Source organism: Pongo pygmaeus, chromosome 3 (genome assembly GCF_028885625.2).
Source record: "Pongo pygmaeus isolate AG05252 chromosome 3, NHGRI_mPonPyg2-v2.0_pri, whole genome shotgun sequence".
Classification (NCBI taxonomy): Eukaryota; Metazoa; Chordata; class Mammalia; order Primates; family Hominidae; genus Pongo; species Pongo pygmaeus.
The window spans coordinates 19,794,808-19,819,795 of NC_072376.2; the positions used below are offsets into that span (position 1 = coordinate 19,794,808).

A 24,988-nucleotide genomic window follows, 5' to 3' on the forward strand; every position below is an offset into this window, starting at 1 on the left:
AGTGTGCGAGAAAAGCGTTTAGGAGTTAAGCGCATGGACTGAAGAGAGGCTAGGGCGCAGGCGACTGGGAACCCGTCATCGTCCCTCTGCTCTCCGAACCTCTTATTCGAAAAACATCCTCCACCAGGTGCCCCTTTGTCGCCAGAGACAGCGCCTGTAGTTCGTGAGCTGCCCTATGAACGCCTGGCGCCTGGTTGCCTGGGCAACCCTCTTCCGGGGCGCCTCCGCGACCTCTTACCATTGGTTTAGACGACGCAGCGTGCGTCTGACGTCGTTGCGCGGCGCGACCAGGTTCAGGGGCGGGCCGCGCGGAGCCTCATTTCCCCGAACGCCGGCGCTCGGGGGCTGTAGCCGTAGTTGTTGGCCGACCGAGTGCCGGGCATAAGCCCCCCCGGTGGGGGGCAGCTGGTGTGCGGATCGCGGCGGGAGAGAGGCGCGGTAGGAACGGGTCCCCGGAGCCGTGAACCGCGGGTACGGGTGTCCTGTACGCGCTCTCGGCCAAGCCGGCTTGCTTCCTGATCTGTTGCTAGGGCCGCCTGACCCCGTTGCTAAGGACCCTTGAGATCGTGAGCGCTTGGAGTATACCCCTCCTTTCCTGGGGTAGAGGGTCAGTCGAAAGTAGCCTTAGTTAACCTTAATTGAAACTGGTAAACTCCTCCCTTGGCCCCTTTAAAAAATCTCTGTTTTTTCTTTATTTTTTTTCTGTGTCTTCCTCTTTTACTGACTTTGATAGCATCCTGGCCCTGGACTGGTCTTTAAGTATCTAGAAGTGAGTGTAGGAGGGGTGGCTGGGAAGGTGGAAAATAGATTCTAAGACCCCTAAGCAGATTCTGCGACCCTAATACTGGCCCTTTGAATTTACTTTATGGTAAAAAAGGGACTGGGGTAAGTGACTATTGGGCTCTGGGTCTTTTAGAATTTGACAGAGCTTTACAAATGGAACATGGTTTCCTTAGTGGGGCTCTTACTTACACGTTTGGAACTTTCTAGACCTGGATTACAAAGCAGGACTCTGCTGAGAATTGTTTTATTTCAATGGTCTTAAAGCTGAGTACGTGAGAAAGTACATACAGGGAAAGAAATAGGCTATATCAGCTGTCCAAACAATGATAGAAAGTACACTTTCCTACCATTGATACAGATACCGGCAGTCCCTTGTAGATAGATGACCTGTAGCAACCAAGGAAGCTTTAAGGGGAATGTGTGGCCTTCATAGGGTGGTTTGTTTGCTTTCTGATATTGTGACATAGTTTAGGTGTTCCAAGTTAAGTGGATTTGTGGATTCTAATATCTATAATTAGAATATTTATCTTGTTTTGTAAAAGAATGAGCGGTGACCTTGATAATATTTGTAACACAAAATAGTTCTTACAGCTTCGCTTCTCCCCATCACTGCCCCTTTACACCATCCTCTACGTGTTATTTAATGAAAAACCACTTGAAAGGGTTACCAAGGTTAAGATTTTTTTAAGCTTTCTTTTACAAACAACTCATGCTGCAGGCTTGTCAGTGGCATGCTTCCAGGTGGATATTATTTTAAAGAATTGACTACATTTCCCGTCGTCCCTTGGTGTCCGTGGAGAATTGGCTTCAGGACTCTCTCCCTCCCCCCAGTCTCTTTCAGATACCCAAATCCACCCATGCTAAAGTCCCCCAGTCTGCTCTCCGTATCCGTGGTTGGGTCAGTCTATAGATGTGGAACCTGCATATACGGAGAGCCAACTGTAATTTGTCCTTAAGGTAAAGGATAAAAATTTTAAGTGAAAAAGCAATTGTTTTGGAAAGAAATTCTCTAATACAGGATTTTGAAAGGGGATGTAGACGTGTTTGCATTACTGTATATTTAATGCTGAAAATTATATATTGTACATAAAAGTTGTCCTGTATACTCATAAACTGTAGAAGCTCAATTTTCTACCATGTTTAAAACTTTTTCAAATGAGTTTTGGTGACTTTTTGAACTCATTCAAAATATAATGCAACACCTTCCCATTAGTTTGTTACAGGAACAACTTTTTGACGTGAAGGAAGATAGAAATTTAGCTATAAAATTCCATCCAAAACTTCCACTGAATTGGTAGGTAGTATTGAAAAATGTGCATCATAATTTGATATGGGTGCCTATGCCTTTGTTATGTTTGTGGGTACGTGTCTTTGCTGTGCATCGCTTTTATCTGTTGCAGCTGTTAACAATTGATGATCAAGAGAAATTGGACTTCAGCTGGTCTTCAAGTTGATGTAGCCCAAGATGTTAAACCAAATTTTTTAAAAAGGAGAAAACATGTGGTCTCACTATTAGTAATAGTAATACTAAAGAACACTTTGTACCATTTTAAAGAAAATTATAATAATAGCTAAGACTCATGTGGCCCTTACTGTATGCCTCCCATTATAGAAATGTTGTTTTACATATATTCTTACTAGTCTTCATCAACAGTTAAAGTAGTTCCTGTAATTATGCCCAATTATAGAGTTGAGGAAACTGATGCATTTTTTTTTTTTTCAATAGAAACTTGTATTGTTCCCCCTCCAGGAGCTTCTCAAAACAGAAGTCAGGCACAATATTAAATACTTGTTGAATGATCACAGAAGTACACTAGTAGGTTAACATATTTAAAGCTTCTCTCTGCTTATTTTAGAATATTATCTGACAACTTCAATGAGATTTTAATTACCATAGTACTAGAAAATGCCCTGGGAATGGAGGTGAAGTGTGATACTGGGAAGTAAGTCATCTGCTGGTAGTGGGATGAGATAAATGAGATCAATGTATTAAATCAAGGAAATTGAAATTATTCAGTGTGCAGAAGCAAGCTTACATTTAGTTTATCTTTACATGGTATCAGACTTTAAGCTGGTACATCATGTTTGAGATATCTGGCTAAATTTTATAACATGGAGCTTTGTCCTCCTTTTGAGGATTTCTAACTTAAGTGGATTAAAAGCATTTCATGTGAGGAATCATTTTAAAAAGTATCCGTGTTTATCCTGAAGAAGAAAAAATGAAGGAGTTAAGAGTTAATGCAATCAAATATTTGAAAAGCTGTCATTTGGAGGTGGAAGAGGACTTTACCTGTGTTGTCCTAAGGGAAGATCTTACACTATACTTGAGAGGCAGTCGTTATTAAAGGCATTAAAGTGAGACGTGTGCTAATAGAATAACTAGATTGTCATGGAAGTGAGGGAACAGAGTAATCAAGTAGAAATAAGGACACAGGTTAGAAATCAGAATGCCATAGAAATACACATTTGAGAAACCAAGATCAGGAAAGGCTTCATGGAAGTTGGGAATGAAGCTTGGCCTAAAAATACCAGTAGGCACTTGGGTATATGAGTGTGTGTGTCTGTGTGTGTGTATTCCTTGCTAGAGATACAATTGTAGAAATTGATTGGATTAGCTGGAAACCTTGGGGTATGAACTAGAGTCCTCCATTAGCAGAAAAAAAGGAACTGTGTAAGGGAAAAGTGAACCAATATTCCCTGGGTGAGTAACTTGAGAGATAATTTCATTTGCTCCTCCAGAAAACCTTGATAGGCTTTTATTTCCTTCTTTAAACAGGTCAGGAAGTCGAGGTTTAGGGAGGTTAAATAATCTGCCTAAATTCATAAATTTCATAATTGGTAGAACTGAGATGCAGACCCATATTTGAGCCCAAAGCTCGCTCTTTCTCATCACATGTAGCATTGAGTGTAGGAAATGAAGGAAAAGGAGACAATGGTGTTTCTAAGTTTTTCAGCCTGAGGACCAGAAAACTGGTGGTACCCTGGGTTAACAAGGGGTTCATAACTTCAGTGTGACAACCTCAGTTTTAGTTACATTCTGTTTAAGGAGCTTGTGATACATTGGGTAGGAGAGTTCATTATGTCACTGGAAAAGTAGAGCTTGATGTGCACATGTGAACATTTGGAGCTTTGGAAATACAGAGGCCAGAGAAGATAGAGAAGATGATAGGGGATGTACCAACCACTCCTTTCAGAAATGTAGTCTGTGTTTTCTAATGTGGTCAGAGGATTGGAAGTGAGTTTCTAACAGTTTATTTTGACAATTTGAATGGAAAAAAAGTTGACTTTTGTACATCATTTCTTGGAGATGATTATTTTGCTGTTATTGATACTATTGAAGTTGATATAATTTCATGTTTTCTCATTAGTCTTTTCCAGTATGTTGCTCCATATCAACTTTTTTGTGTGTCTTTTACTGTATTGTATACTCTGTTCTGGTTTCGTCTTTGTATTGATAACGATTGCCCCTCCAAACAAATTTTGAAATCAACTTTCTTTTTTTAAACTGCAGAAGTGAAAGGGAAGCAATGCAGAAATCAGAGGGCTCTGGAGGTACACAGTTGAAAAACAGAGCAACAGGTACAGAGCTTTGGTTTTTAAGTGAAGAGGTCAAGTTTGTTAATGGCACTTTCTGTGCTACAGATGGATGCAGGGTGAACTTTATTGCTTGTACCTGGTTTTTATTGATGTTCTGTTTTGTCCAGGTAACTATGATCAAAGAACATCATCAAGCACACAGATAAAACACAGGAATGCAGTTCAGGGAAGCAAATCCTCATTGTCAACCAGTTCTCCAGAGTCTGCAAGAAAACTTCATCCTAGACCAAGTGATAAACTGAACCCTAAAACAATTAATCCAGTAGGTCCAAAACTGTTCCTAACTCAGTAGATTTTTTAAAGGCATTTCGCACAGTATTAAACAATTCTGGATGCTGTCTTGAGTTTTGTCCCTTTGCTAGTTTTGAGCTAACAATGAGAGAAGGGCATGTGGTTATTATGATGAAGAACTGAGATAATCAGTCACATGTGGGAGTGAGTATGGGGGTAAGGAGACATAGAAGTTAACCTGTTTGGGATATCGCGTTGTAGTGCATAGAAAATTGCACTTTAGCTTTAGATTTTATTTGCAGTGTTGTTTTACTTCCCCATATCAATTAATAAACTTGTGTTCAGTTGCCACAGAATGCTTTTCGTGCTTCCATAGTTGCATAAAGGTCTCTGACCGTTCCTCTGTATTCTGTAAATTAGTTCCACCCGAAATCCTAGTTGTAGTACTAACCTCCTTTGCCCTCTCCTAACAATTTAATGAGATTTAATAAACATGGGATTTATGCAGTAAAAATATTCAGAAGTGAACACACCTGTGCAACAACACCAGGTGTTATTTGCCCCATGCCCAGCTTTGGTAGGGTGAGATGTTAGTGATTTCAGCCTTCAAAGGGGATTGTGAGAGTGGCTGAAGCTCCTGACTGACTGTGGTGGTAGGTAGGGTATGGCAGTTACTTAAGGAAGCAAAGGTATAGTGAGCTCTCCAAGACAGAAGGAGTGTCCGACTGGATAAAAGCAAAGTGACAAATAGTTTGAGCGGCTATGTTCCTTTGCTTCTTTCTGTAATCTACAGTGTCAAGGAAATTGAATACCTGAAGAATGCCCTAATAATCTTGTTGCTCTTACTTCCTTTGCTTATGTTTAGTTGAGGGAGTTTACGGTGATGCTTCAATTTTCTTCCTCTCTTTAAAGAAGTACTTTTTGAATTAATAATATTTAGTGACCTTAGTCCTAAGTTTTAGTAAAAATCGAGGAAAGTTTTGGGAAATAGTTAAATAATTTTGACCCGAGAAAAGCATGTGTAAAGGCTACCAATATAAAACAAATGAGTTGGAAGTCAGAATAATGTTCACCTTTAGGGCGAAAGGTGGGTAGGGATTTGGGAGAGGCAGTGGAGGCATCTAGTGTGCTGGAAACTTTCAGATTTTTCAACTCAGTGTTGATAAACAGGTGTGTTCATTTTTTGTGAATTCACTATTGTGATTTATGCACATTAATATTTTAAATATTTGAGTTAAAAAATTTTTTGAAGTGCTAATTCAGTGTAGTATGGTATATAACATTAATGTAGAGTTGAAATATGGTCTGAAATTGTTAAAAATTGAATGGGATAACATTTTTCACTTTAGACTTGGTAAAATTTGGTTAAAATCGATAAAAGTAATCCATTCATAAAAAAATTCTGATTTTGTGGGACATGGAAGATGAAACCATGATTATCTCTAGAATAAAATTGAAAGGTAAAGAAAGGAATTGTTTAGCATTTCAATCAGAAATTTAGTCTCTGTGGGTATATTGAAAATTTAGGGATTATTTTCATGACCTGTAAGGGCCAAAAAGAAAGATCATTTGCTTGTAGATGGTAAAAGTAGAATATGTTGATAGTATAGTACTAATTTGTCTTAATTTTTCTCCAATATGTGTAGCACTTTTTCAGACAACTTTCTTATCTGGTATGCTTGTTACTTGAAAATAATTTTTAAAACTTGTATTTCTTTCGTAGCAGAAATTATAACTAGATGAGTGAAACATTCCTCTTGTGGTGAATTGTTACACATAACATGGATTGAATTTTGGAAATGAATCTTTTTTTTTTTTTTTTTGAGACGGAATCTCGCTCTGTCGCCAGGCTGGAGTGCAGTGGTGCGATCTTGGTTCACTGCAAACTCCGCCTCCCGGGTTCAAGCTATTCTCCTGCCTCAGCTTCCCGAGTAGCTGGGACTACAGGCACCCGCCACCATCCTGGCTAATTTTTTGTATTTTTAGTAGAGATGGGGTTTCACCGTGTTAGCCAGGATGGTCTCGATCTCCTGACCTCGTGATCCACCCGCCTCAGCCTCCCAAAGTGCTGGGATTACAGGCTTGAGCCACGGCGCCTGGCCAGATATGAATCTTTTATTATAATTTAATTTGAACTTATTTTCTCCTATGTGCTTTTACTCAAAACTCATGCTTTTCCAGAGGAAAAAAGAGCTGATTCTAAATTTTTAAGCACATTTTAAAACTACCATTGTGTGTGACTTAAAAAAAATTATCTAGTTATATCTTTAAAACAGGTCAATTTATATTTTGTAATTTAGACAACTGTTTTTCATTTGATTATATATTAAAAGTACCATGTGATAAAATATTTACTTTTTGTTCCTAAATCCTCTTTAAGTCTCTTATCAATTATATTGAAATTATTTATGCTGTGATTGTTTAACTGTTGCGATTGACCATCCCTTAAATCATCTTTGAGAGTAGGTATACAATCAAGCTATTCATATATAGCAAAACTGAAAGGTTATAAAGTTATATATCTAAGAAAATACATCCAGGCATATATTTGTGAGAATCTTCCCCATCTTCAATTCTCTCCCTCCTGCCCAGTGCAATCCTTTGTTTTTTATAGAAGCCTAAAGCCAGTTTGGAGAAGTGTGACTACCTACGCCATCTGTATTTGGCTGAAGGACAAAGTAGGAGATGTGCAGGTGGCAAAAAACAAATATGCTTTTCCTGTACTTAACACCCTTCTCCACAGAGTCCTCACCTTGAAAGGTCACGGTGGGGAAGAAGGTAGAAAGAACTGTCACTCCATATGTGGTTTCAGCCGTGTTCAAGCATTCTGAATCGTTAGGGGAGAAAAGAGATGTACCAAGTGTGGTTGTGGTATTCTAGTAGAGAGAGGATTGACAATTTTTCTCAATTGTGTTGCTGAGTAGAAACAGTGCGCTTTGATACCAGCTTGGCAGTTTGAGAAGCAAAATGGCTGTGTGCTTCCGACCTCAGAAGTATAGGTGATAGTAATATTTTCATTTTTTATTTTAGTTTGGTGAACAGTCACGAGCGCCTTCTGCATTTGCAGCTATTTACTCTAAAGGAGGTATTCCTTGCAGGTAAAATCAATACGATTTATAACTGACCAAATTATTCAAAATCATTGAATAAAATCAACACAATATTTAGTTTAAATGTATTGTAAGTTTTATTTACTAGTGAGGTTGAAATAAAGATGACTTTATTCACACTTTCTTTTGGACTGGTATAGATCCCTGGATGTTGTTGAAGAAAACCATTTTAATTCCAAAATACAGTTATTGGGATCTATGATAAACCATCAGTTAGTTTAAGAAATTTACTTGAACCCTTTTTCTAAAATAATCGATTTAAGCATTTGCAGGCTTGGGCAAGTTGCAAATTAAAAAATCCTATCTTGTTGGTAAAATGAAAGTTGTCAATTTAATGAAATTGTTTATATTTCATAATAAATACGTATGGCTGTTTTTGCTTCATTTTGGATATAATGCTTGCCACCTTTCTAGACAGATGTCAGAACTTTTTAAAAAAAAAATACAGACTATGGATAATGTATCATTTTACAATTTATTTCTATAAAGCATTTATTTCTTCAGAGTACATCCAGTTTTAGCCTGTTCTAGATGATAGAAAATTTTATTTTGATTATGGAAAGAATCACAACATTTATTTATTTTTGTTCCAAAATTCAAGAAATCTAGTTTTTAATGGTATTTTCCGATTTGGAGTGAAAAATAAGCTCAAGAAATACTCTTCAGTTTATTGTTATTTCATATTTAGATTCTGAATTGAAACCCTATTTAAAGGTTCTTAATTCTCTACTCCCCACCCCTCAAAAACTTGTTGTTGCAAAAATGTAAAAACAATATTACAGAGACGTCTTACTCTTATGAAAATAAGCCCAAAGGAGTCGAGAAGTCGAGAACATTACAAAGGAGTTCAAAGAAGCATTTAGGTTGATGGATTAAGTTCACTGTCATGATTGTGATGATAGTTCCTTGAGTGTGTTCGCACATAAAAACATACCAAATTGTATACCGTAAATATATACAGTTTATTGCATGTTAGTTATTCCTCAGTAAAGGCTGTAATCCCAGCACTTTGGGAGGCCAAGGCGGGTGGATCACCTGAGGTCAGGAGTTCGAGACCAGCCTGACCAACATGGAGGAACCCCATCTCTACTTAAAAAAAAACAAAAACAAAAACAAAAAAACAAAATTAGCCGGGTGTGGTGGTGCATGCCTGTAATCCCAGCTACTCGGGAGGCTTAGGCAGGAGAATTGCTTGAACCTGGGAGGCGGAGGTTGCGGTGAGCCAAGATTGCGCCATTACACTTGAGCCTGGGCAACAAGAGTGAAACTCCGTCTCAAAAAAAAAGCAGTTAAAAGAAGCAGAAATCCTAATTCAGGGGCCACCACTTTGTAATCTTGAATGGGCCATTTTACCTTCCTGGCCTCGGTTTTCTTCTCTTTAACAGAGGTGAAACTTGGTTTAGCCTTCAGATTATTAGTGTTAGGGTTACATGATCTATATGTGAAAAACAATGTTCCTTGTAAAACATTTTTAATAATTACTACATTTTGTTTGCATTTTTTCATTTCTGTAGATTACCTATTGTGTCATATCACTGAAAGATATCACCTGGAACATCTGTGTTAAGATTCACAGATAGCAACATGCTTAAGCACCAAAACTGTAACCGTAACACATGTGGGTCACTTTTGCTGTAAGACTAGGAATTTGTAGGATTATTGACATTGCTTTGTAAAATGTCCTTGTACTATCTTATAAAGTTATGGTATTCCTACATGTTACAAAATAAATCTGATACGGTTATACTGTATGTTAGATGATCCCTGCTTAATATAGAATTATATTTTTCTTGTTGCATTCACTGACTTTTATATTTTAGATTGGTACATGGTTCAGTAAAACACAGATTACAGTGGGAATGTCCTCCTGAAAGTCTTTCATTTGATCCGCTTCTTATTACTTTAGCTGAGGTAAATATGCCATCTCTTTTGAATATTTATCAGAAAATAAACATTAAAAATTGCATTAAATGCTACTTTGTAGCTCGTCAGTAAGTTTCATTGTATGCCTTTGAAAAACGAAGCACACAATAGGCATTGAAACACCACACACCCTTAGGAATGAATTATGATTCTTATATAGTTATTTGAAATTGATTAATCAGCTTTATAAACATGGAATTAGTCTGCATAGGGATTTGTAGATAACTAGATGAAATATTTGTACTTATTTCAAAAAAATATGTGGACTCATAATGAGGAGAGAGATTTTTTGGTACTAGTGAAATCAGGAAAACATCAGGGATTAAACTGAAAACTGTCAGTGGTAAGTGGTTCTATGTACAACCAATCGTGTTGACATGATGTGTTTCTTAGGGAATTGATACTACCTACCTAAATGTTCTTTTGGAGAACACTGCAGCTCTATGCTTGTACATTTCCAGTACATCATGGAGGTGGTTTTATAGACTATTAAAAAAAAAACTTTTGATAGCTTCCTTTATATAATTTAACATTTGTGTCAGGAAAAATGTTGGTGGAGTCTTAGCTTCAAGTGAATCATTGTTATCTTCTATGAATTTTATTCCTAGAGTTAGAATCAGAAGTAGAGAAGTGAATTAACCAGTTGTCTTGTATTTAAACTTTTAATTACTTGACTTTTTAAAAGTTAAGGATCATTTTGTTGTCATTAGTAAGAAACAAATGATTAGAGTTTGGGTGATATTAGTAATAAAACACCTGAGTTCTTTCAGTGATAGTTTTACTTAGATTAGTTGCTACTGTGTAACTGACTCTATAAACATGACAGTGCCTTTTTAGGTTAATATCATTTGCCTTTCTTATAAAACCAGTGGGGAGGACCAAGTGGGAGCAGAACAGAAAAATGTAATTTTGCCAATTGAGATTCCTTAATTAAAATGAAACATCAGAATCTCTAGTTCCTCATTTAATTCTCCAAATATGTTTACTCTCTTAAGAGTAAACTAACCAGTTACTAGCAAAAACTATGTTTTTATTTTTCTTAATTTATTGCTGAGTATTACAAGCAGTGTATTTTTATAGGTAGCCTATTTTGAAATTCAGTTTCGAGGTTGGCATTAAAGGTTAGGCTGGGTGCTGTGGCTCATGCCTGTAATCCCAGCACTTCAGGAGGCCAAGGCAGGAGGATCGCTTGAGCCCAGGAGTTTGAGACCAGCTTGACCTACATAGGGAGACCCTGTCTGTACAAAAAAGAAAAAAAAAAAAAATCACATTAGCCAGGCACAGTAGAGTGAGATGCTACCTCTCACAGTAGAGTGAGATGCTATCTCAAACACACACACACACAAAATTAGTTGTTTCCTTATTTTTTAAACCTTAAGCCTTTTATGCCAGGTAGCAAACCATGTTTTTTTTTTTTTTTTAGACTAATCAAAACTGGTGATAGCTTTGAAAGTGTAGTGTAGCTAATCATATTGTACAGGGAGTGCTTTAATTTGGGATATCCTTAAAGGGACTCTAACTTCTGCTTAAAGTCAGCCTTTTATATACCTATTGTCCAAATGTCAATGCTTTTCTTTCTGTATTGAGTAGATTTTTATCTTTCTCCTGGCCTCATTTACTAACAGATAAGTAGTGACAGAAGAACCACTGCTGAAATCCACTTCAGCTTTTAATCTAAGAGTTTTTATCTCGAAAATGAACAGGATACAGGACACTGCTATTTGATCCAAAATGACGCCCATGTGCTTGGCAGGATGGTTTTCAAAAGCATGACAGCTTCAAGGAAAGGAAATGTTCGATTACTATTTGGAAGCAGATATTTAGGTCTGAAGGACAAATTATTTGAGAATTGGTTTTTCTAAGCATGATTTTGCAGCTGATTATATTTCTTCATAGATAATTAGTCAAACTGAAGGAGTTTACTGTTGATTTTGTTTTGCTTTATCATTTTGAAAAAAGTCAGATGGCCCTTTTATCTTGACTCACTGTGATTGGTTAAATCATAAAAGAGTACTAGCTAATTGTTTCTAATGCATTTAGGGTGAAAGGCATAGTGAGATATGATCTACAGTTTTTTTAAATATTTCATACTGCATTTCAGTATTACAAATGACATTTAAAATCTTAACATGCCTTTAAAATGCATATAGTATGATACTTGCTTTCTAAATACGTTAATATACTTAAATATGAAGGAAATTTATTTTAGAAACTTATTAAGTCATAAAATCACTAAATGTAGGGGATCTTATAGCCATGCATTCATAAAGGAGTGGTTATAAACATAGACTAATTTGCTCTGCTTTCAGAAAGTGAGTGTACATAACAAAATCTTTTAATTATCTTAGTGAGTTTCCCTTCTTTTTGTCTGTATTTTCATTTACCTTTCCTTTTCCTCCTTCCATTTCCTGCTTTTTCCTTCCTTCCTATTTTATTTTCTCTTTCTTCTTATATTTTTTCTTGCCTTCCCTGTTTTCCATTTCTTTTCTTTTCCTTTTTTTTTTTTTCTTTTTCTTCTCCCTTCCTTCCCTTCTGTGGGTAGAGATTACTCCTGTCTCATGTACAGTTGGCCCTTCCCATCCATGGGTTCCACATCTAGGGTTTTAACCAGCTGCAAATCAAAACTATTAAAAAAAAATGCAAAAATAAAAAATACAAATAAAACAATACAATATAAAATTTATTGATGAAGCATTTCCATTGTAATAGGCATTATAAGTAATCTAGAGATTATTTAAAGTATATGGGAGTATGTGCACATGCTATGCTCTTTTATATATGAAGAACTTTAGTATCCACGGGTTTTGGTATCCATTGGAGGAGGGGCCCTGGAACCAGTCTCCTTTGGGATACCAAGGAACCCTTTGTCCCACAGTTTCTCAGTGTAATTGAAATTGTAATTGCTGAAATTATAATCATGATTAGGAAAACAATAATGAAATTTTTGATTTTTGTTTAAGCAAGTAAAGACTCAATTTTTCTGTTATTAGCATAATGAAATGGGTAGTAAATCATGTTTCCTCTTGGTCTTTGGCAGGGTCTGAGAGAGACTAAGCATCCATACACTTTTGTGTCAAAGGAGGGTTTTAGAGAATTACTTTTGGTCAAAGGTGCTCCTGAAAAAGCTATTCCTTTGCTACCTAGACTGATTCCTGTGCTAAAGGCAGCTCTGGTATGTCATTTATTTCATTGTACTTTATATTTGAAAACATGATATAAAAGAAAGCTGTAATATATTTAGAATATTGTATGCCTTTTTCCCTCCAAATTATATGCAAATTAGTCCTTTATCTGTGATTCTGACATATTTGCAGAATTAGGCAACTGTTACTCAGGGCCAGATAACTACATACCTGAAGACATCTTTAGAGGATGTAGTAAAGGTAAAAAGGGACATTTTAAGTAATTAGAGGAAGTAATGAACCCCAAATCAGTCTTTCTGTATGCTACATATATTGTAGTTAATGCTTCAGTCAGATGGAAAATTTGTTTTTTGCTTCTAGATGTCCTGTGTTGAAGGTTATTTTTAAAATTCTAGGTTTTGTTGACTATCTTCTGATTTTAGATGTTTAATCTTACCCTTTTCTCTACTTGCTTACCCTTTTTTCTAACCTATCTTTTCTTTCCTTTTCTCCTCTCTTCTCTGATGCCCATACACCCCCCAACTAACCAACCTTACAGGTCCATTCAGATGATGAAGTGTTTGAAAGAGGATTGAATGCTCTAGTTCAGCTAAGTGTCGTTGTTGGTCCTTCTCTAAACGACCATCTGAAGCATCTGCTTACAAGCGTAAGTACTGCAAAGATTAAATGATTGACTGTATGTATCATGCACCATCCGTATCTCTTCATGATTTAACAACTTCAAGTCTTCAACTCAAAACCTTAAAAATCTCATCATCCTTAGCAAAAAATATACAGATCGTTCATAAAACATTTTACTAATGGACAGTATTACTTTTATTTTTTTTTTAAATGGAAAGCACCTACATGAGCAGAGTTCAGGGTTATAATAAAAAGTAAACCATCCGGGCGTGGTGGCTCACACCTGTAATCCTAACACTTTGGAGGCTGAGGTGGGTGGATTGCCTGAGCTCAGGAGTTTGAGACCAGCCTGGGCAACATGGTGAAACCCCATCTCTACTAAAATACCAAATATTAGCCAAGCGTGGTGGCATGCACCTGTAGTCCCAGCTTCAGGTGGCTGAGGCAGGAGAATTGCTTGAACCTGGGAGGTGGAGGTTGTAGTGGGACAAGATTGTGACAGTGCATTCCAGCCTGGGTAACAGAGCGAGTCTGCACTTCAAAAAAAAAAACCAGAAGATGAATGGATAAAAGCTAATGAACAGTAAGATGGTATTATGCTCATGTTGATTAACTATGAATTTAAGTGGTGCCCATACACTGTCTTGTGTAATTAGATATTACCAAACATGTTTAAGTATTTTTGTTTTTCATTGTGATGTTTTAATGAATCTGTAAATTGCATTCAGGAAGAGACTTTCTCCTGATATGTGTAACTTTAATCTTTAATATAAATATTTACTGGGACCCTGTGCAGCTTATGAGGTTCCAAAGGCCACTCTTAGGTTTGCTGATTTGCCAGAAGGATCCATGGAACTCAGGAAAGCTGTTATTGCCTGTTACGGTTTCTTACAACACACACACAAAAAGATTAAAATCAGCAAAGGTAAGAGGCACATAAGGCAGGGTCCATGAGAGACCAGGCATGGAGTTTTCAGTTTTCTTCTCTTAGTGGAGTTATTCATGCAGTGTTTTTTTGTTTGTTTGTTTTAATTATACTTTAAGTTCTAGGGTACATGTGCATAACGTGCAGGTTTGTTACATATGTATACATGTGCCATGTTGGTGTGCTGAATCCAGTAACTCATCATTTACATTAAGTATATCTCCTAATGCTATCCCTCCCCCCACCCCACGACAGGCCCCGGTGTGTGATGTTCCCCTTCCTGTGTCCAAGTGTTCTCATTGTTCAATTCCCACCTATAAGTGAGAACATGCGGTGTTTGGTTTTCTGTCCTTGAGCTAGTTTGCTGAGAATGATGGTTTCCAGCTTCATCTGTGTCCCTACAAAGGACATGAACTCATCCTTTTTTATGGCTGCATAGTATTCCATGGTGTATATGTGCCACATTTTCTTAATCCAGTCTATCATTGATGGACATTTGGGTTGGTTCCAAGTCTTTGCTATTGTGAATAGTGCCGCAATAAACATACATGTGCATGTGTCTTTATAGCAACATGTTTTATAATCCTTTGGGTATATACCCAGTAATGGGATGGCTGGGTCAAATGGTATTTCTAGTTCTAGATCCTTGAGGAATCGCCACACTGTCTTCCACAATGGTTGAACTAGTTTACAGTCCTACCAACAGTGTAAAAGTGTTCCTGTTTCTCCACATCCTCTCCAGCACCTGTTGTTTCCTGACTTTTTAATGATCACCATTCTAACTGGTGTGAGATGGTATCATTGTGGTTTTGATTTTCATTTCTCTAATGGCCAGTGATGATGAGCATTTTTTCATGTGTCTGTTGCCTACATAAATGTCTTCTTTTGAGAAGTGTCTGTTCCTATCCTTCATCCAATTTTTGATGGGGTTGTTTTTTTCTTGTAAATTTGTTTGAGTTCTTTGTAGATTCTGGATGTTAGCCCTTTGTCAGATGAGTAGATTGCAAATATTTTTTCCCATTCTGTAGGTTGCCTGTTCACTCTGATGGTAGTTTCTTTTGCTGTGCAGACGTTCTTTAGTTTAATTAGATCTCATTTGTCAATTTTGGCTTTTGTTGCTATTGCTTTTGGTGTTTTAGGCATGAAGTCCTTGCCCATGCCTATGTCCTGAATGGTATTGCCTAGGTTTTCTTCTAGGGTTTTTATGGTTTTAGGTCTAACATTTAAGTCTTTAATCCATCTTGAATTAATTTTTGTATAAGGTGTAAGGAAGGGATCCAGTTTCAGCTTTCTACATATGGCTAGCCAGTTTTCCCAGCACCATTTATTAAATAGGGAATCCTTTCCCCATTGCTTGTTTTTCTCAGGTGTGTCAAAGATCAGATGGTTGTAGATGTGTGGTATTATTTCTGAGGCCTCTGTTCTGTTCCCTTGGTCGATATCTCTGTTTAGGTACCAGTACCATGCTGTTTTGGTTACTGTAGCCTTGTAGTATAGTTTGAAGTCAGGCAGCATGATGCCTCCAGCTTTGTTCTTTTGGCTTAGGATTGTCTTGGCAATGTGGGCTCTTTTTTGTTTCCATATGAACTTTAAAGTAGTTTTTTTCCAGTTCTGTGAAGAAAGTCATTGGTAGCTTGATGGGGATGGCATTGAATCTATAAATTACCTTGGGCAGTATGGCCATTTTCACGATATTGATTCTTCCTATCCATGAGCATGGAATCTTCCATTTGTTTGTGTCCTCTTTTATTTCCTTGAGCAGTGGTTTGTAGTTCTCCTTGAAGAGGTCCATCACATCCCTGGTAAGTTGGATTCCTAGGTATTTTATTCTCTTTGAAGCAGTTGTGATGGGAGTTCACTCATGATTTGGCTCTCTGTCTGTTATTGGTGTATAAGAATGCTTGTGATTTTTGCACATTGATTTTGTATCCTGAGACTTTGCTGAGTTGCTTAACAGCTTAAGGAGATTTTGGGCTGAGATGATGGGGTTTTCTAGATATACAATCATGTCATCTGCAAACAGGGACAATTCGACTTCCTCTTTTCCTAATTGAAGACCCTTTGTTTCTTTCTCCTGCCTAATTGCCCTGGCCAGAACTTCCAACACTATGTTGAATAGGAGTGGTGAGAGAGGGCATCCTTGTCTTGTGCCAGTTTTCAAAGGGAATGCTTCCAGTTTCTACTCATTCAGTATGATATTGATTGTCGGTTTGTCATAAATAGCTCTTAGTATTTTGAGATACGTCCCATCAATACCTAATCTATTGAGAGTTTTTAGCATGAAGTGTTGTTGATTTTGACAAAGGCCTTTTCTGCATCTATTGAGATAATCATATGGTTTTTGTCTTTGGTTCTGTTTACATGCTGGATTACGTTTATTGATTTGCATATGTTGAACCAGCCTTGCATCCCAGGGATGAAGCCCACTTGGTCATGGTGGATAAGCTTTTTGATGTGCTGCTGGATTCAATTTGCCAATAATTTATTGAGGATTTTTGCATTGATGTTCATCAGGGATATCAGTCTAAAATTCTCTTTTTTTGTTGTGTCTCTGCCAGGCTTTGGTATCAGGATGATGCTGGCCTCATAAAATGAGTTAGGGAGGATTCCGTCTTTTTTGTTGATTGGAATAGTTTCAGAAGGAATGGTACCAGTTCCTCCCTGTACCTCTGGTAGAATTCGGCTGTGAATCCATCTGGTCCTGGACTTTTTTGGTTGGTAAGCTATTAACTATTGCCTCAATTTCAGAGCCTGTTATTGGTCTATTCAGAGATTCAACTTCTTCCTGGTTTAGTCCTGGGAGGGCGTATGTGTCCAGGAATTCATCCATTTCTGCAAGATTTTCTAGTTTATTTGCATAGAGGTGTTTGTAGTATTCTCTGATGGTAGTTTGTATTTCTGTGGGATCAGTGGTGATATCCCCTTTATCATTTTTTATTGCGTCGATTTGATTCTTCTCTCTGTACTTCTTTATTAGTCTTGCTAGCGGTCTATCAATTTTGTTGATCTTTTCAAACAAAACCAGCTCCTGGATTCATTGATTTTTTTGAAGGGTTTTTTGTGTCTCTATCTCCTTCAGTTCTGCTCTGATCTTATTTCTTGCCTTCTGCTAGCTTTTGAATGTGTTTGCTCTTGCTTCTCTAGTTCTTTTAATTGTGATGTTAGGGTGTCAGTTTTAGATCTTTCCTGCTTTTCTCTTGTGGGCTTTGAGTGCTATAAATTTCCCTCTACACACTGCTTTAAATGTGTCCCAGAGATTCTGGTATGTTGTGTCTTTGTTCTCAGTGGTTTCAAAGAACATCTTTATTTCTGCCTTCATTTCGTTATGTATCCAGTAGTTATTCCAGAGCAGGTTGTTCAGTTTCCATGTAGTTGAGTGGTTTTGAGTGAGTTTCTTAATCCTGAGTTCTAGTTTGATTGCACTGTGGTCTGAGAGTTTGTTATAATTTCAGTTTTTTTACATTTGCTGAGGAGTGCTTTACTTCCAACTATATGGTCAATTTTGGAATAAGTGTGATGTGGTGCTGAGAAGAATGTATATTCTGTTGATTTGGGGTGGAGATTTCTGTAGATGTCTAATAGGTCCACTTGGTGCAGAGCTGAGTTCGATTCCTGGGTATCCTTGTTAACTTGCTGTCTCGTTGATCTGTCTAATGTTGACAGTGGGGTGTTAAAGTCTCCCATTATTATTGTGTGGGAGTCTAAATCTCTTTGTAGGTCTCTAAGGAATTGCTTTATGAATCTGGGTGCTCCTTTATTGGGTGCATATATATTTAGGATAGTTAGCTTTTCTTGTTAAATTGATCTATTTACCATTATGTAATGGCCTTCTTTGTCTCTTTTGATCTTTGTTGGTTTAAAGTCTTTTTTATCACAGACTAGGATTGCAACTTCTGCCTTTTTTTTGTTTTCCATTTGCTTGGTAGATTTTCCTCCATCCCTTTGTTTTGAGCCTATGTGTGTCTCTGCACGTGAGATGGGTCTCCTGAATACAGCACACTGATGGGTCTTGACTACCCAATTTGCCAGTTTGTGTCTTTTAATTGGAGCATTTAGCCCATTTACATTTAAGGTTAATATTGTTTTGTGTGAATTGGATCCTGTCATTATGATGTTAGCTGGTTATTTTGCTTGTTAGTTGATGCAGTTTCTTCCTAGCCTTGATGGTCTTTACAATTTGGCTTGTTTTTGCAGTGGCTGGTATCAGTTGTTCCTTTCCATGTTTAGTGTTTCCTTCAGGAGGTCTTGTAAGGCAGGCCTGGTGGTAACAAAATCTCTCAGCATTTGCTTGTCTGTAAAGGATTTTATTTCTCCTTCACTTATGAAGCTTAGTTTGGCTGGATATGAAGTTTTGGGTTGAAAATTCTTTTCTTTAAGAATGTTGAATATTGGCCCCCACTCTCTTCTGGCTTGTAGAGTTTCTGCCGAGAGGTCCGCTGTTAGTCTGATGGGCTTCCCTTTGTGGGTAACCCTACCTTTTCTTCTGGCTGCCCTTAACATTTTTTCCTTCATTTCAACCTTGGAGAATCTGACAATTATGTGTCTTGGAGTTGCTCTTCTCAAGGAGTATCTTGGTGGCATTCTCTGTATTTCCTGAATTTCAATGTTGGCCTGCCTTGCTAAGTTGGGAAAGTTCTCCTGGATAATATCCTGCAGAGTGTTTTCCAACTTGGTTCCATTCTCCCTGTCACTTTCAGGTACACCAGTCAGACGTAGATTTGGTCTTTTCACATAGTCCCATATTTCTTGGAGGCTTTATTCGTTTCTTTTTACTCTTTTTTCTCTAAACTTCACTTCTCGCTTCATTTCATTCAATTGATCTTCAATCACTGATACCCTTTCTTTCACTTGATCGAATCAGCTACTGAAGCTTGTGCATTCATCAGGTAGTTCTCATGCCATGGTGTTCAGCTCCATCAGGTCATTTAAGGTCCTCTCTACACTGGTTATTCTAGTTAGCCATTCGTCTAATCTTTTTTCAAGGTTTTTAGCTTCTTTGCAATGGGTTCAAACTTCCTCCTTTAGCTTGCAAAAGTTTGATCGTCTGAAGCCTTCTTCTGTCAGCTCATCAAAGTCATTCTCCATCCAGCTTAGTTCCATTGCTGGCGAGGAGTTGTGTTCCTTTGGAGGGGCAGAGGCGCTTTGATTTTTAGAATTTTCAGCTTTTGTGCTCTGTTTTTTCCCTATCTTTGTGGTTTTATCTATCTTTGGTCTTTGATGATGGTGACGTACAGATGGGGTTTTGGTGTGGATGTCCTTTCTGTTTGTTAGTTTTCCTTCTAACAGTCAGGACCCTCAGCTGCAGGTCTGTTGGAGTTTGCTGGAGGTCCATTCCAGATCTTGTTTTTTCTGGGTATCAGCAGTGGAGGCTGCAGAACAGTGAATATTGCTGAACAGCAAATGTTGCTGCCTGATCGTTCCTCTGGAAGTTTCGTCTTAGAGGGGTACCCGGCCGGGTGAGGTGTCAGTCTGCCCCTACTGGGGGGTGCCTCCCAGTTAGGCTACTCAGGGGTCAGGGACCCACTTGAGGAGGAGCAGTCTGTCCGTTCTCAGATCTCAAACTCCGTGCTGGGATAACCACTACTCTCTTTAAAGCTGTCAGACAGGGACATTTAAGTCTGCAGAGCTTTCTGCTGCCTTTTGTTTGGCTATGCCCTGTCCCCAGAGGTGGAGTCTACAGAGGCAGGCAGGCCTCCTTGAACTGCGGTGGGCTCCACCCAGTTTGAGCTTCCCAGCTGCTTTGTTTACCTACTCAAACCTTAGCAATGGCGGGCGCCCCTCTCCCAGCCTCGCTGCCACCTTGCAGTTCGATCACAGACTGCTGTGCTAGCAATGAGCGAGGCTCTGTGGGCATGGGACCCTCCGAGCCAGGCGCGGGATATAATCTCCTGGTGTGCCGTTTGCTAAGACCATTGGAAAAGTGCAGTATTAAGTTGGGAGTGACCTGATTTTCCAGGTGCTGTCTGTCACAGCTTTGCTTGGCTAGGAAAGGGAATTCCCTGATCCCTTGCGCTTCCCGGGTGAGGCGATGCCTCGCCCTGCTTCGGCTCACGCTTGGTGCGCTGCACCCACTGTCCTGCGCCCACTGTCCGACAAGCCCTAGTGAGATGAACCCGGTACCTCAGCTGGAAATGCAGAAATCACCTGTCTTCCGTGTTGCTCACACTGGGAGCTGTAGACTGGAACTCTTCTTATTCGGCCATCTTGGAACCGCCCCCTTCTTCATGCAGTGTTTACTTCTTCCAGCAACAATGTGTGGCAACCTGCATGGAGTATTGCCAACTAGAGAAGCTCATGTGAGCCTTAGTGTCCAGGGTTTTTATTGGTATCTGTCATGCAGGCAAGACTGCCTGCCTGTGTGGTTGACATTAGTCTACACCCTCTCTAGAAATTGAGCTAATACCCTGTGAACCAAAGTTCTCATCATAAATCACATTGTATAGACTACCTGGTGTCACCCGAAACTCCCATGTTGACAAGGATACCGTATCCGGGAGGACATTCCAAGAACTTAGAGGTTATCATTCAAGAGCTAGGGGCAAGGGCCAAACATGGGGCAAGGGCCAAACATTAGGCAAGGGAAATTCTATACCGCATACTGATAGAAAGATTAAAGACTTAGATAGGACCTCCCTGTCTGCATTCTTCTGTATTTCACAGCTGAGGTATGATTTTGATAATGGTTCCACTGTTTTTTCTTGGATCCATCCATATGAGAGATCCTAGAACTGTATTTTTAACTTCCTGTTCCACAACTAGTGTAATACACCCCAGGAACTACCTGGTTAACAGTATAAGAAGTAGGTGCGATGGTGACTCTATCAGGATAGGTATGCTCACAGGTGGTAGATGAAATTCCGTGAGGAGAAGACATAGTGAGAATAGACTCTCAAGCCTTGACATATGAGGAGTCTTATGACAGAAGAAAGAGAATCTTGGCAGATATTTGTAAGCTTCATGTCAGGGGGTGTGGCTGACCAACTACAGGAATTTCACACTAGTATACAAAGTGACTTGTTCAAATATGCAGTAGTTTAATAATAGTCTCTTGCACTCTGGCCTCCTGTTTTCTGCCAGGTATGCCAAGCAGTGAGACTATAATCCTGAGCAGAAACAGGCATGCTGTCAGTCCTTGTGGGGATTATTGGTTTTGGTTTTGGGTTTTTTTTGTTTTTGTTTTTGCAGGTGGGTGGGGGATGTAGAAATAAGCAGCAAGGACATCTGCTGAGAAAATTGGGATAGAGTCACGGGGATGTGATATGTAGAGAAAAGGAATCACACTGGATCCTTCTTCAAAGTCAGTCAAGCAAGGCTTCCTAAATAGTCTGTCAGTCCCACCTCCGATGGCAGAAAGAAAAGACCAGATTTAACAATTGTATACATTTGTTTTGTTTTCTAATCTTTCTGGTCAGTGGCATTTATCTTTGGTCACTTGCATTCCTCCTCAGAGGTCTGCTTTTCCTAGACAAGGACTGACTGTGAACGGGTATCTAGCTTTCCTGGGCTGCCAGCACTTTGGGAAGACCTAGACACCACCCTGACCATCAGATCCTGGTATTATATAAAGAGTTCTAGAAATAGGTTGTGTGAGGGTTAGTTCCTGGTCTGTTACCGCTCACTATGAGACAGACACCACTGAGGATGTCAATGAGGTGCTATTGGACCCCCTTCGTCCCTCACCCCCATCTTCCATACCTTTCAGCCTCAAAGCCTTAATTTTTATCTGGTTTATAGACTTCTACATTAGAAGTTTATTGGAAGAAAGGGTATTCTTGAAAAAGTTTTTCAAAACCAGTTACTGAAGCCCTGTATACAACTCATTTTTTCATTTATGCAAAATAAACTATACGTTTTCTGAGCTGCAAATGTATGGGACTTTAAAGAGGGAATAAATCACCTGAAAATCTTGCTTAAAAATGTAGATTCTGGGCTTCTGCCCTGGGATTCTGGTTAAGTATGGCGTGAGACCCAAGAATCTGCATTTTTAAACGGCATCTCAAGTGATTCTAATGCTGATGTCCCATGGATCTGCCTATAAATCCCTGTGCTATACAGGGTGTATACAGATTCAGCAGGGTAATGCAGTCTGAAGAAAGCAACTGGAAGACTGGAGAGGGACCCTGTCCATCCCCAGGGCATTCACTGTTATAAATTACTCATGTAAATCCTCCATCCTTTGTCCTCTCTTCCCTTTTTATTGCAGGAAAATGTGTGTTTTAGAGGCACAGCTTTCCATCATGGTCCTCAATGCTCTTGCAAATTACAAAATCATAAAATATGCTTTTTTATAGAAACCTTACTTCAGATAGCATACTGAAGCAGATTTTATAGGATTGGTTTTACCTGAAATAATGTAAATTTATTGTTTTTTAAAACAAATACAGAGGTACCTTATACATGTAAATTTCAGTGAGATGCTTCCTAAAAGAAGCCTTGAAATCTAAAACAAGGGGTGTTCCTGAAGATTTACTTATGCGTATGGTGAGCATTGTTAAGTTTAAAGTCATTTCGTTTCCCCCTAATCTTACTTTAAAAGCTTTCCAAGAGATTAATGGACAAGAAATTCAAAGAGCCAATCACCAGCGCATTACAAAAGCTAGAGCAACGTGGCGGAAGTGTAAGTAGAATATTATTCCTTAAGTCTTTTTTTTTTTTTTTTAACTTTTAGGTGTATTACTAAATTGACATATATATATATTTAACATATACTATCTCATTTCAGCCACAGGTAACTATGTGAGATTGACGCTGTTATTTTCCTTTTAGAACTCAAGAGTTTGTCTCTAGGTCACACTGTTCTCAAGCCCTGCGACTCAGACCAGACTCAGGTTGAGTAAATATAGGGCTTGTACACTTTCACAGTGCTTAATGTGGCACTCCGTGTGGCACAGTGGTACAGTTTTTTTCTTTAAAGTATTTTCAGTGGTTTAGTTTTGAGCATCGAAAAGTTCAGAAAACCAAATGATTAACTTATCTCATTGAGGAAAAAATACTTTTTTTCTCTTTCATTTGCTGCCTTTTCTGACTCAGACATCCAGATGATTGCACCATTCTTTCTGTAAGTGCGTGCATACCTCCATAGGTGTACACACACACACACACACACACGGACACATATGCACACACAGTGCTGGAATAGTTTATTCTAACTTTTCAAGGTACGAAAATATGGAGGATTTCATAACTGTATGGTGTCAAATTACTAGACTAATTGAATTTTCAGCATTTGAAGGAAGCATTCAGATAATCTCGTCTTAGAAATATTTCCATAAAAGCAGTCCTTGCTTTTGAAAATTTTGTTTAATCAGATCTTAATGATAGAATTGCATGTGACCATCTTAACACTGTATAACTTAGTTCCATTGTAGGTACTTCTAAAGGAATTAGTTATGAGAAAATCTACCTGATCATATACAATTTTAAAATGGCAGACATAAAGCTTTAGTGAAATACCTCATTTGACCAATCTCAATGAGTTGTTTGATTGATTATATTCTTTCCATGATGGATGCCTAGAATACAGTTGACAAGAGGAAGTAAGTGCCTAAGCCTACTAGATAATGAATTTCTTTGTTGTGTTTGGGTCGTAGGCAGAGCATTAGCATTCAGACACCTTGTTGAGGAGATGTGCAGAACTTTCCCCTAGTAATCCCATGTCTCCTCTGCAGCAAGGAAATTCTTGCTTGCTCTTCTGAGAATTTAAATGCAAAATATATTTCTCCTTTCTTCTTCTGTGGAGTGGAAGTGAACAAATGCTAAGTGATGATGCCACAGCTTTTCAGTGGGAAACGCTCCCTAGGTGATTTTCCATATCCTGTGGGCCAGTATGGGAAATGGGACAAGTAGAAAGGGACAGGCCAAGCATGTTAGATTTTGTGGTGGGAGTGGTGGGGGTGTGGAGGAGGAGATAGTATACGTGTAAATAAAGTTTAGAAATAGCACATTAAGATTTGGAAGGGGAACACAGAGCTGTAGTCGAGTAATCCAGGATCCCAGAAATATCAAATTCTTTTTTTACTACTCCATCTTACTAGCTTTGAATGTTGCTAATACAGAATTTTAAAAAAGATTTTGTAGCTACAAGGGCTGTTATTATTTTCTTCTGACTCCTCTTGTTTCCTCCTCCTTATGTCCTACATATTTTAATAATGATTGATGTAATTGGAATAGAAAATTTTCTATTGCAATTACATGCCAAAGACTTTCTCTTGGCTTAATTATTATTGTGCTAACTTCTGTTACTTTGTAATCCTTCATGAAATTAATGAATGCTCTTCTTTCTCTTCTAAGAGCTTAAAAGCTTATATATCTCTTTCTTCTTAAAATATTAGAAATTAAGTCTTTAAAAATGAGTGTTCTCAGATGTGGTTTCTCATTTCTTGGGACTTGTGTATATCAATGATGGAACTATTCAACTTCTGGGTACAGGAAAATATGTTACAGATAGTCACAGTGTTACTTTCTTAGAACTGATCTGCCTTAAATTGAAATCAGTTCATTCTTAGCCTGATTTGATTTTTTTCTAAGTGAAATGCACATTTATTTTGGGAAAGGCACAACACAAATCCTGATCTTTATTGATTGTGTGGGAACTTATTACGTGGCAGGTACTCTGCTGAGTACTTTTTAGACATGAAACTCATTTACTCTTCCTA

General features: G+C 38.3%; 1 protein-coding gene across 27 annotated transcripts in view; it reads left to right on the top strand.

Annotated features, from left to right (window-relative positions):
* The first annotated feature begins 258 nt into the window (after positions 1 to 258).
* Positions 259 to 24,988, top strand: part of PACRGL (parkin coregulated like) — a 56,482-nt gene continuing 31,752 nt past the window's right edge. For 4 of the 27 annotated variants that reach the window (XR_010126020.1, XR_010126016.1, XR_010126021.1 and 1 more), the window contains exons 1-10: positions 262 to 471; positions 1,615 to 1,740; positions 1,997 to 2,077; positions 4,295 to 4,362; positions 4,488 to 4,642; positions 7,642 to 7,709; positions 9,542 to 9,632; positions 12,682 to 12,816; positions 13,326 to 13,433; positions 22,870 to 22,950. Coding sequence is in view for 13 of the 27 variants with exons in the window: in XM_063663560.1 (XP_063519630.1) it covers positions 4,311 to 4,362; positions 4,488 to 4,642; positions 7,642 to 7,709; positions 9,542 to 9,632; positions 12,682 to 12,816; positions 13,326 to 13,433; positions 22,870 to 22,950 (690 nt within the window). In the remaining 14 variants the exon portion in view is untranslated. Of the gene's footprint in view, positions 472 to 530; positions 608 to 1,614; positions 1,741 to 1,996; positions 2,078 to 2,509; positions 2,600 to 4,294; positions 4,363 to 4,487; positions 4,643 to 7,641; positions 7,710 to 9,541; positions 9,633 to 12,681; positions 12,817 to 13,325; positions 13,434 to 22,869; positions 22,951 to 24,988 lie in introns of those variants that run through there. The other 23 variants (XR_010126012.1, XM_063663558.1, XR_010126015.1 and 20 more) reach the window with 20 other exon arrangements.